The following is a 12,459-nucleotide window of genomic DNA, read 5'->3' as shown; positions in this document are numbered from 1 at the left end:
TATTAAGCCGGCCGGTCCCTTTCAAGTTTTGGCGGGAGAAACAGATGACGCATTATACCTGTATTATTATCACATATTTATACCCCTATAAGGACCCAAGCGGCTTACAGGAAAAAAATGGGAACAACTGAAAGAATCATTAAAAACAATGAAGCACTTTTCGTCATCTTAGTGTTCCGAAAAACATTGGGAAACAAACAGAAACAGTGCAACACAGAACACAACTTCTGTACTTTATAATATGGGACATTCAGAGAGTATAAAACAAGGCAGCTCGATTAGAACACGGGGCATTCCCAAAATATGATTATAAACATGCCTCTTACATATGTGCCTTAAGTATGTATACCAACTCAGTATCACTCGATGCTCTTGCTGTCCTTTTGAAAAGATACCTATCCCTATTCTGAAAATAAAAATAAAAATGTTTTGATACAGTACTATACCATGCTACACTGAAATGTTTAAAGGTTTCTTTTGATTGTCCTCGAATCTTCGCTCCACACTTGCCATCCTCTCCCTTGGAGAACCACTGGTCTAGGGTGTTCTGGAGATCACGGATACCTTTGAACAGTCAAAACAAAATAAAAAATCCTTCCAGTAGCACCTTTGAGACCAACTAAGCTTGTCATAGGTATGAGCTTTCGTGTGCATGCACACTTCTTCAGATACACTGAAGAAGTGAAGATGCACACTTCAGATACACTGAAGTGCGTCAGACCAGCACGGCTACCTACCTGTAACCTTTGAACAGTGTTTCCCGCCCCCCTTAAAAATGTTTAGGGGTACAGTACTCTTCATTTTCCTACTCATATTGAAATTCCTCAATGAGGCCAAACATAGATTCACAAAATGTTTAGGGGTATGCGTACCCCCCCCCCCCAAAAAGCATGGCCTTTGAGTGATTTCAGGTGGGAGCCTGGTGGCAACAAGTTTTTCTTTTCCTGTAGCTTGATGGTTTTCAACCAGTGTGGCATGGCAAACTGGGGTGCACCCTGAGGTGCCTTGAATGAAGGTCAGGAGTGCCGCATGCAACACTGGCCTCTGCCCCTCTTTCCTTCCCTGCTATAGGAGCATAGCATCTATTGTAGATCAAGGGAAGTAATAGTACCACTGTATTCTGCTCTGCTCAGACCTCACCTGGAGTACTGTGTCCAGTTCTGGGCACCGCAGTTCAAGAAGGATACTGACAAGCTGGAACGTGTCCAGAAGAGGGCAACCAAAATGGTCAAAGGCCTGGAAACGATGCCTTATGAGGAACGGTTTAGGGAGCTGGATATGCCTGGAGAAGAGAAGGTTAAGGGGTGATATGATAGCCATGTTCAAATATATTAAAGGATGTCATATGGATGAGGGTGAAAGATTGTTTTCTGCTGCTCCAGAGAAGCGGAGACGGAGCAATGGATTCAAACTACAAGAAAGACGATTCCACCTAAAGATTAGGAAGAACTTCCTGACAGTAAGAGCTGTTCGGCAGTGGAATTTGCTGCCAAGGAGTGTGGTGGAGTCTCCTTCTTTGGAGGTCTTTAAGCGGAGGCTTGACAGCCATCTGTCAACAATGCTTTGATGGTGTTTCCTGCTCAGCAGGGGGTTGGACTGGATGGCCCTTGTGGTCTCTTCCAACTCTATGATTCTATGATTCTATGATTCCTCTGATGCCCTCTTGTGTCTCTACCTCCCAAAGGCTTGTACAGCTGTTTAGAATAGAATAGAATAGAATAATTTATTGGCCAAGTATCAACCATACTTGGAATTTCGCTTCGACTACATTGCAATGTAAAGAAAAAAAAACGCCCACAACTACAGATTCAACAATTTGATGGCACAAAGAAAAAAGCTATTCCTGTGCCTAGACATTTTTGTATATAGAGTCCTGTACCGACGTCCGGATGGGAGTAAATCAAACAAGTGATGACCAGGATGCGAAGGGTCTACAGCAATTTATTTTTGTACCCCGCCCATCTGGCTGGGTTTCCCCAGCCACTCTGGGTGGCTTCCAACAAAAAATTAAAATACATTAAAATGTCACACATTAAAAACTTCCCTGATGCCTTCGGATGTCTTCTAAATGTCAGGTAGTTATTTATCTCTTTGACATCTGATGGGAGGGCGTTCTACAGGGTGAGAGTTGCTCTGGGCAGTGGGCAGTGGGTGATGACTTTTTTTACAACCTCATTTCCCTGTATCATAATTTGATGAGCTTTCATTAAAGATTAGATAAAATCTTACTTTCAAAGAGATTTGATTTAAAAAAAAACACCTCACGCACAAAATGATTTAAAAAAAATTATTTATCAGTTTTTTGACCATTTTTGAAGTCACTGTAAGCAGATATAAAATTGAACCCAAGCTTTAGAGTCACATATATACAACATTATATAGGGTCATCAAACACAGAAGGAAGCTTTTTTTTTAGCTGCAGTAACAGTATAGACGCCGCTAGAGGACGATGCTTTGCTACCTCTCCTGTAGCTTCTTTTCCTAGCATGCCCGGCAGGGTCTGCTGGCTGAGTTTTGAGGTCCCAAAAAGGGGCTTTTACCTTGCGCAGGTGTGACATTTGTATACCCTATGTTACTAAGAACACTCCCCATTGTGGAATGTGGCGTTGTGTCCAAATTTGATACGAAATATATATAGAATTGTGAATACAATTTTACGAAATGGTAAAACGGCATACAAAAAAATTAAAAACGGTTTGTCTGTAACCTTTTTAAAAAAAATATTTCAATGGAATATATCTCATTTTAGTCATTAATAGGCAAAAGCTCATCCATTTGTGCTACAGGAAATAATTTTTGAGAGGGAGAAAAATGAAAAAGTCATCACCCTAGTGGGCACATCCTTCTTCCATTTCCTATTGCCACGGTTCTGAGAATGATGCGAGAAAAAGGTTCTGTCTTGTCAACAATCAGTTGCCAGGGTACCATGCTGTTGTTGTTGCTGCTGCCTCTTCAGCCTCCTCACTCCCCCACCTGACATTTTGTCCTGCCCATGGTCCATGGCATTCCCTTTCCCCTTTCTGTGGTGGATTTATTCACGTACAAGAGACCCCGTGGAAACCGGCTCCCTGGAGGAATTCGAGTGCGACGAGGAGGTGCCGGAGGAAGACGACATCTGCTGGGGTCTGGGAGAGATCCTGCTTTATTACTGCCTGGCTGTGGCTGCTATAAGGATCATCTATATCGGTGCAGACTGGGTAATCGTCTTTTATTAGCCGTATTCCTCTTGCGTGCAGTCGGAGGACAGAAGGGGAGCCCAAAGTGCTGTCTTGTCGAGCATTTGGCTTCCAACAGTGGCCAGCTGGATGTCTAGAAGGGTGTCTCGTCACCACCGGCGCTCGAATTGTTGCTGCCCTGCAACCAGGATCCTGAGCTGCACTTTGGTGGCAGCGTTTGGTCTGGAAATAATAATAATAATAATAATAATAATAATAATAATAATAATAATAATTTATTTGTACCCCGCCCATCTGGCTGGGTTTCCCCAGCCACTCTGGGCGGCTTCCAACAAAAATTTAAAATACATTAAAATGTCACACATTATAAACTTCCCTGATGTCTTCTAAATGTCAGGTAGTTATTTATCTCTTTGACATCTGATGGGAGGGCGTTCCACAGGGCGGGTGCCACCACCGAGAAGGCCCTCTGCCTGGTTTCCTGTAGCTTTGCTTCTCGCAGTGAGGGAACCACCAGAAGGCCCTCAGAGCTGGACCTCAGTGTCTGGGCAGAACGATGGGTGTGGAGACGCTCCTTCGGGTATACTGGGCTGAGGCCGTTTAGGGCTTTAAAGGTCAGCACCAACACTTTGAATTGTGCTCAGAAACGTACTGGGAGCCAATGTAGGTCTTTCAAGACCGGTGTTATGTGGTCTCGACGGCCGCTCCCAGTCCCCAGTCTAGCTGCCGCATTCTGGATTAGTTGTAGTTTCCGGGTCACCTTCAAAGGTAGCCCCACGTAGAGCACATTGCAGTAGTCCAAGCGAGAGATAACTAGAGCATGCACCACTCTGATGAGACAGTCCTTGGGCAGGTAGGGTCTCAGTCTGCGTACCAGATGGAGCTGATAAACAGCTGCCCTGGACACAGAGTTGACCTGCGCCTCCATGGACAGCTGTGAGTCCAAAATGACTCCCAGGCTGCGCACCTGGTCCTTCAGGGGCACAGTTACCCCATTCAGGACCAGGGAGTCCTCCACACCAGCCCGCCCCCTGTCCCCCAAGAACAGTACTTGTCAGGATTCAGCCACCTGGCTGGCATAATTTAGGAACCATTGACAGAACTATCCTCCATTATTGATATGTGTAATCCCATTTTAAAGCCGTCCAAGCCAGTGGCGGTCACCACATCTTGTAGCAGTGAGTTCCACATACTATGGTGGGGGATTTCAGGCCTGGGGATGGCATGCGGCCCTCCACATCTCTCCATCTGCCCTTTGGGACTCCCCTCCCACTCAGCAGAAACGCAGCCTTAAAGTGTGATTGTGCCTTTTGCTTGCCTGCACAGAGAATGACTGGAAGCCTCTGATGTTTGTGTGGTTGAAACGGAGGCCAGGGTAGAAAGGAAAAATTCTCAGCCATTGCTCTGCCTGCTTTGCCCCCCCCCCATCGCCCGGCTCTGCCCACAACCAGGATGTGGCCCTTCAGAAGGAATGTGGCCCTTGGGTCCCCACTCTGCCTTATGCGCAATGTGGACACTGTGCGTAATTTTGCTTTCCTTTTTTTAAAAAAACAGCTTCAACAGATTCCAAACCAGCTAATGATAAAAAAACACCACATGTGCTGGCTGAGTCTGCTTGGAGCTGTACCCCAAAATACCTGGAGGGCCTCAGGTTGGCGGAGGCTGGCACGAACAATGGAAACATAATGCCGAAATACACACACTTACCAACACATACGGAGAGCAGATCCCATAAGAGCCAGCGTATGAAACTGAACATTCAAAGCATCTATTCATTGCACATATAAAGCACATAATCATAATCATCATAATTTTATTTTTTACACCCCGCACATCTGGCTGGGTTTCCCCAGCCACTCTGGCTGGCTTCCAGCACATATAAAAATGCCAAACATTAAAACCCTCCCGATACAGAGCTGCCTTCTTTATCTCCTTGACATCTGGTGCCACTACCAAGAAGGCCCTCTGCCTGGTCCCCTGTAACTTCACTTCTCACAGTGAGGGAACTAGCAGAAGACCCTCAGAGCTGGACCTCAGTGACCGGGCTGAAGAATGGGAGATGCCTTATCCCAAAGGTTGCTGGGAATGGACAATGGTACCTTTCCCTTCACAAAGCTGCCGTTTGCAGCGACCTTAAGCAACCTTGTTTGTTACAACTCCAGGACGATGCCAAACCGCTTCCTGAAGCACCTGCCACCTTCCTTTAAAAGGGATTTGGGATTGGAAGCAAGCTGTGAGGGGGCTAGGTAAGGGGGTGGTAAAGCCTAATCCTTTGGGAATGGTAGGATCTGGAATGACTCTAGACTGAAAGCAGCACTTTGAGGACAAGCACGAACGGTTCCAGGTTAAGAAAAGCAGCATATTTGTGCTACAAATGGGTTAGTGTGCATGTGAATTTAGCACCAGCTCAGGAATTATGAATCATATGCATTGGGTTCTAAATGGAATTCTTTCCCATATTTTCCGAGAACAGATTGTCCCGAAATGCGGTGGTGGAATACAGCCATGCAAGAAGGTTAGATATACAAAAGGTAAAATTGTATTCATTTGCTGCAAAAAAAGAGAGGAGCATTTATTATTAAGCAAAAGTCAAGGAGTAACTGGAAGTTTTAAAATAATGTGTTGTTTGCTTTGGGGGAGACAACTGGAATCACAGAATCCTATTTTGAATGTTCAAAATAATTCTTTTAACCCATTATTGCTTTGTTCTTTTGTAAACTGCTTTGAGGGTTGTTGTTTTTTTACCATCAAATGGTGTGTAAATTTTAAGAAATATACTAAACAAGAATATATCAAATTGTGAGGCAATGGCTGAGAGAGTGTCGCTCACCCAGTGACTTTATAATAGGCAAGGGATTAAGTACAAAACAGTGATCTATTTAATAGATGGATTAGATTGGATTAAACTACCGTTGCCATATCCAGACAGAAAAGTTGTTGAACTTTTTTTGGCAAAGCTGTTCCATTTGTTTTTAATTTTTTTTGCCAAAATTCTAGATTTTTTTTATTTAGTTTAGGCCAATGTTGTTTGACGTTTTTGAGTTACTGTATTTTAGGGCAGGGATGTCCAACCGGTCGATCGCGATATCCCTGGTCGATCCTGGTCGATCCTCCCCATAAAAAGTTCAACAACTTCTGTCAATCCAATGAGTAGATCACTTCCCCTTAATCTGCGCCCAGACACTGCTGCCAGATATTCTGGAAATTCCGTATGTATGGCAACCCTAATTAAACAGATGATTCATTAACTGTTATTAGGTGGGGGACAGATTATATTTTCAATAGATTAGTGCAGATTTTTCCCTCCTGGTCGAAGCTTTATTAGAATCATAGAATCATAGAATCGTAGAGTTGGAAGAGACCACAAGGGCCATCCAGTCCAACCCCCTGCCGAGCAGGAAACACCATCAAAGCATTCTTGACATATGCCTGTCAAGCCTCTGCTTAAAGACCTCCAAAGAAGGAGACTCCACCACACTCCTTGGTAGCAAATTCCACTGCCGAACAGCTCTTACTGTCAGGAAGTTCTTCCTAATGTTTGATAATTTTTCTGTGCTCACTCCCTCCTGCTTCCGCTTCTGGCAGAGAAAGGCTTAGGAGCTAGGCAGTTCACTGCCGGTGCCCATTTCATTGCTGCTGCTTCCTGTCTTTCCAGCCCAATTTCCAGCCCTGACCTCCAGCCGCTGGCCTGCTGCCGTCAAGCTGGAACCCGACCGTTTTTACTCCGCTGGCCTATTGGTCCTGAATTACTAAAACAGGGGTTGGGAACCTTTTCCCTTCCAGCCTGAGGGCCGCATTCTCTTCTGGGCAAGCTTCCGAATGCCACATGCCAGCGATGGGCAGGGCCAGAAGGAAAAGTGGGCGGAGCAAAGAGGTGGGCTCAGAGGAGTTCTGAAAACGTGCTTCTTCCTTCAGATTCTCTTCCCCCCCCCCTTACAAAAACTTACGCAAATGTGATCCGTGGATGAATTGCCAGCAGCCTAACACCGTTAATCAGCTAAGGCAGCGTTTCTCAAACTTTTTTCTCCAGGCTGCACCTTCCGAACAAAAATTTGCTCGCGCCACACGAGATTTTTAATTGATAAGAAATACATTGGAAAACACAATTAGGATCTCCCTCGTGATCACTTGATGACCTTGCTCTCACTTAGAAAAGATGCCTATCCATATTCTGCAAATTAGATATAGATGATAGATAGATAGATAGATAGATAGATAGATAGATAGATAGATAGATAGATAGATACTAAACTGTACTATACTACACTGAAATATATACAGTGGTACCTCGGTTTATGAACACAATTGGTTCCGGAAGTCTGTTCATAAACTGAAGCGATCATAAACTGAAGCGAACTTTCCCATTGAAAGTAATGGAAAGTGGATTAATCCGTTCCAGACGGGTCCGCGGAGTACTCAACCTGAAGCGTACTTAACCCGAAGCATGGGCGTAATTGGTTCCGGAAGTCTGTTCATAAACTGAAGCGAACTTTCCCATTGAAAGTAATGGAAAGTAAATTAATCCATTCCAGATGGGTCCGCGGCGTTCATAAACTGAAAATTCATAAACCGAGGTGTTCATAAACCGAGGTTCCACTGTAATGGAAAGTGAATTAATCCGTTCCAGATGGGTCCGCGGCGTTCGTAAACCAAAAAGTCGTAAACCGGGGTGTTCATAAATCGAGGTTCCACTGTAAATGTTTCTTTACTGGTCCTTGAATATTGCTTGCCATCCTCTCCTGCCATACCAGTGTTACAGAAATGACAATTTGGGAAGGGGTGTGTGTGTGTGTTACATCTTTAAAGTTGTTACAATGTTACAAATATTATGCCTGGATGTATCCTTTCGACTTGACAGCTCAGGGAAGATACCTAGCTTTATAACTTGGTAGATTTAAATGACTCTCCTCATTCCAATGCCATTTTAACCCTTAAAGAAAGGTGAGTTTGGGCTCCACCTCCCTCCATGAACCAAGAAGCAGGAAGTCACGCAGGAAGCAGGAACAGGGCATCCCGCCATAATTCCCCAAATGTGAGAGCAAATACATGGCACCCCACCCCAACAATAGACATCCGTAGAGCAGAGGCAGTTGAGCAAGTCAGGTGGCGCTGTGGTTAAACCACTGAGCCTAGGGCTTGCTGATCAGAAGGTCGGCGGTTCGAATCCCTGCAATGGGGTGAGCTCCCATTGCTTGGTCCCAGCTCCTGCCCACCTAGCAGTTCGAAAGCACATCAAAGTGCAAGTAGATAAATAGGGACCGCTATAGCGGGAAGGTAAACGGCGTTTCCGTGTGCTGCTCTGGTTTGCCAGAAGCGGCTTAGTCATGCTGGCCACATGACCCGGAAGCTGTCTGCGGACAAACGCTGGCTCCCTCGGCCTATAGAGCGAGATGAGCGCCGCAACCCCAGAGTCAGACACGACTGGACGTGATGGTCAGGGGCCCCTTTACCTTTACCTTTTAGAGCAGAGGCAGTTGAGCAAGTCAGGTGTTCTGAAAGCCCATCTCCATACAAGTCCTGAGGGCAAGGATATGTCAAGCGTTTTATTGTTCTTCCGGTGATGGGGACTTAAGAGGTGATGGGAAAGGTGTCTGATAAAGTGACCTCATGTTGAACTTGTGTAACCCTTGTATAAAAAGTAAAAGGTAAAGGACCCCTGACAGTTAAGTCCAGTCGCAAACGACTCTAGGGTTGCGGCACTCATCTCGCTTTATTGGTCGAGGGAGCCGGTGTTTGTCCGCAGACAGTTTTTCCAGGTCATGTGGCTAGCATGACTAAGCCGCTTCTGGCGAAACCAAAGCAGCACACGGAAACGCCATTTACCTTCCCGCTGGAGTGGTACCTCTTTATCTACTTGCACTTTGTCCTGCTTTCGAACTGCTAGGTGGGCAGGAGCTGGGACCAAACAACGGGAGCTCACCCTGTCATGGGGATTCGAACTGCTGACCTCCCGATCGGCAAGCCCTAGGCTCAGTGGTTTAGACTCGTGTCCCTTGCATAAAGGTAAAGGGCCCCCTGACCATCAGGTCCAGTCGTGTCCAACTCTGGGGTTGCTCATCTCGCTCTATAGGCCGAGGGAGCCGGCGTTTGTCCGCAGACAGCTTCCGGGTCATGTGGACAGCATGACAAAGCTGCTTCTGGCGAACCAGAGCAGCGCACGGAAACGCCGTTTACCTTCCCGCCGGAGCGGTCCCTATTTATCTACTTGTCCCTTGTATACCCCTCCCCAATTGTGACATGCTAGTGATGTAGTGATGATGTGGCAATGATGCCTCTCAAAGTGTCTTCTGGGGGAAAGAGGGGAGTTTTAAAAAAGGATATCGCCCCATGCTCGGGGTTCTTACTCCTGTGGGGACCTATTACGCAACAATAAAGATCATGGTCTACTGACCGCTGTTTTGCTCCAAATGACTTGGCTGGAGCTTCCTTCTTTAACTGCCCGCATGGACCCACGGGGGACTTTCACCCCGACGAGCTGGGCTGTTGAGTAGTCTCTCACCCGGGAATTGCCCCCCCCCCCACTTAACACCAGCACAGACCTTCCAAGGTTTCCTCGCTGCAAGAAGCCAAGTTACAGGGAACTAGGCAGAGGGCCTTCTTGGTAGTGGCACCTGCCCTGTGGAACGCCCTCCCACCAGATGTCAAAGAGAACAACTACTACCAGACTTTTAGAAGACATCTGAAGGCAGCCCTGTTTACGGAAGCTTTTAATGCTTGATGGACTGCTGTGTTTTAATATTTTGTTGGAAGCCGCCCATATGGGCGGGGTATAAATAAATTATTATTATTATTATTATTATTATTATTATTATTATTATTAAGTGTTCCGATTTCCCAGAATTACAGAAGCTGTCCCGGTTTCTGATTTGATCTTGGAAGGTCCCCCTCTGGGGTGTCCCTCTTTTCACTGGAGATATGTTGGAGGGTATGACAGCATGGTCGTGATGCTCTTTGAGAACCACTGACCTAAGCATAGCTGCCAAGTCTCCCGTATTCCCCGGGAAACCCCCGTTTTTCCGGCTGTCCCCAGCCGAAAAAACAGATTTTTTTGTTTCCCCCGGTTTATTCTGGCGCGGCGGCCATTTTGGAACTGGGCGTAGAATGCTCAGAAGCGACTTTTGATGCTGCTTTTCCCAGTTCCAAAATGGCTGCAGCGTGACTTCTGGTGTGGCGGCCATTTTGGAACAGGGCAGAGCAGCATCAAAAGTAGCTTCTGAGCATGCTCCGCCCAGTTCCAAAATGGCGGCAGCGCTACTTCCGGTCTGCTACTTCCGGTCCAGGCCCTTATTTCTCAGGCCGGAACTTGGCAGCTATGGACCTAAGGTTAAAGTGGATGGCAGCGTTGCTATTTCTCCACTGCAAAAATAACTCCCTCATCCCTATCTCTCCCCTGATTCCTGCTAGGTTGCCAGGACCCCACCGACAGGTGTCAAGACAGTGGGTGCGGTATCCTGGGGTGCCTAAGGAAGCTGTTTGCGGGAGAGTGTGAAAGAGACACCGCCGAGGACGAGGCGTCCCCCAGTTCTCCTCCTCCCAGGAAGGAGACGAAGGAGCGCCTCTCCAAGGTCAGCCAGCAAAGCTTCTGCGACAGCGACTCTGTGGTCTCCTCGGAGTCGCAGGTGTCCTCGTGGAAAGGCAGCCAGACGGCTGACACCGACGGCAGCGCCTCCAGTGCGAGAGGGAGGAAGATGGTGGTGAGGGAGAGGAGCCCCAGGCGTGTCCCCTGGATGCCAGAGGAAGCGTGTCCCCGCTGCAAAGCCAAGAGGACGAGAGAGTGGCTGGCCCAGCACTTCTTTGACCCAGAATGGTGTTCTCCAGGGAAGCACAACTGATCCCGAGGAGAGTCCCTTCCGGGGAAGGGCGACAATGTCCACACGCAACCCGCTTTCGCCCGCGCTTCCTTCAAGGGTTGTTTGCCTGGGCAAGGAGGGTGGGGTGGGTGGCTCGCACCTCTGAGAGGTGACTGAGGGCTGACTCATGTCAATAAAGCTCCTATATATACCACATAGCATCCTCCTCTTTGCAACATGCTGGGAAGGCGGCCAGCTTGTGGAAACACCGTTTGCCTGACTGAATGATGCCATCGGGAAGAAGCCGCATTTTGTCGGGCATGGAGAGTCCTCCCCTCCCTTTGGTAACTTCACAGACAAGAATTAACGAGCAGTTTCTATTTCATAGTCCTTTCTTAATTCAGTACTACACTTGGGCAAAATAAAAATGAAAGGCACAAATACAGGATGGGAGACACCTGGCTTGAGAGCAGTACATGTGAAAAGGATCTAGGAGTCCTGGTAGACCACAAACTTGACATGAGTCAACAGTGTGATGCAGCAGCTTAAAAAGCCAATGCAATTCTGGGCTGCATCAATAGGAGTATAGCATCTAGATCAAGGGAAGTAATAGTACCACTGTATTCTGCTCTGGTCAGACCTCACCTGGAGTACTGTGTCCAGTTCTGGGCACCACAGTTCAAGAAGGATACTGACAAGCTGGAACGTGTCCAGAGGAGGGCAACCAAAATGGTCAAAGGCCTGGAAACAATGCCTTATGAGGAACGGCTTAGGGAGCTGGGTATGTTTAGCCTGGAGAAGAGAAGGTTAAGGGGTGATATGATAGCCATGTTCAAATATATAAAATGATGTCATATAGAGGAGGGTGAAAGGTTGTTTTCTGCTGCTCCAGAGAAGCGGACACGGAGTAATGGATTCAAACTACAAGAAAGAAGATTCCACCTAAACATTAGGAAGAACTTCCTGACAGTAAGAGCTGTTCGACAGTGGAATTTGCTGCCAAGAAGTGTGGTGGAGTCTCCTTCTTTGGAGGTCTTTAAGCAGAGGCTTGACAGGCATATGTCAAGAATGCTTTGATGGTGTTTCCTGCTTGGCAGGGGGTTGGACTGGATGGCCCTTGTGGTCTCTTCCAACTCTATGAGTCAGTCATCTGGTTGCAAGCAAAAATCCACATTTCTCCACAAGGAGGGCAGTTGGCTACTCTAAATCCGCCCCCAGCCACATCCTGGGCACCAACAGGAAGTTCCTCCTCCTCTCTGCATTCGTTGTTGTCTAATATGGACGGACCTCCTAGTTCTTGGGGAGCAAGGGTCTCCTAAACTCTCCAGTGCCGTCTCCGCTGGCTGTTCCCTCCCTTCTGTTTCTCTTTCCATTATCTCGTAACTAGGCAACTCCTGTTGAAGCTGCTCAGTGTCTGTGTCTCTCTCTGCTCCTGAAACTGCTCAAAACTGGAGGGGGGGGGAGAGAATCTTCCCCCTCCCCTGGTCCTCTTC

The 12,459-nt window shown here is 47.1% G+C and overlaps 1 protein-coding gene across 3 annotated transcripts; it reads left to right on the top strand.

Annotated features, from left to right (window-relative positions):
* The first annotated feature begins 2,911 nt into the window (after positions 1-2,911).
* SSMEM1 (serine rich single-pass membrane protein 1) lies at positions 2,912-11,173 on the top strand. 3 transcript variants are annotated; one of them, XM_088676476.1, is made up of 3 exons: positions 2,912-3,197; positions 5,650-5,691; positions 10,581-11,173. In XM_088676476.1, the coding sequence occupies exons 1-3, from the start codon at positions 2,993-2,995 to the stop codon at positions 11,006-11,008; spliced, it is 675 nt and encodes a 224-aa protein (XP_088532602.1). In that variant the 5' UTR covers positions 2,912-2,992; the 3' UTR covers positions 11,009-11,173. The 3 variants fall into 3 exon arrangements, with proteins under 3 accessions (XP_088532602.1, XP_088532603.1, XP_060135425.1); XM_060279442.2 differs by having other exon boundaries at positions 2,918-3,197; positions 5,650-5,707; XM_088676477.1 differs by lacking the exon at positions 5,650-5,691 and having other exon boundaries at positions 2,913-3,197.
* The last annotated feature ends 1,286 nt before the right edge of the window (positions 11,174-12,459 follow it).

Source organism: Zootoca vivipara, chromosome 9, assembly GCF_965207765.1.
Source record: "Zootoca vivipara chromosome 9, rZooViv2.hap1.1, whole genome shotgun sequence".
Taxonomy (NCBI): Eukaryota; Metazoa; Chordata; class Lepidosauria; order Squamata; family Lacertidae; genus Zootoca; species Zootoca vivipara.
The sequence above is the reverse complement of the archived record's forward strand: the minus strand, read 5'-3'. Positions and strand labels throughout refer to the sequence as shown.

Bases quoted from the DNA above. Each gene is read 5' to 3' on its own strand.
- SSMEM1 (XM_060279442.2), top strand. From the start codon at position 3,000: ATGGCATTCCCTTTCCCCTTTCTGTGGTGGATTTATTCACGTACAAGA. The intron at 3,198-5,649 runs GTAATCGTCTTT...TTCCGAGAACAG, and splicing joins TCTATATCGGTGCAGACTGG to ATTGTCCCGAAATGCGGTGG. The intron at 5,708-10,580 runs GTAAAATTGTAT...GATTCCTGCTAG, and splicing joins GAAGGTTAGATATACAAAAG to GTTGCCAGGACCCCACCGAC.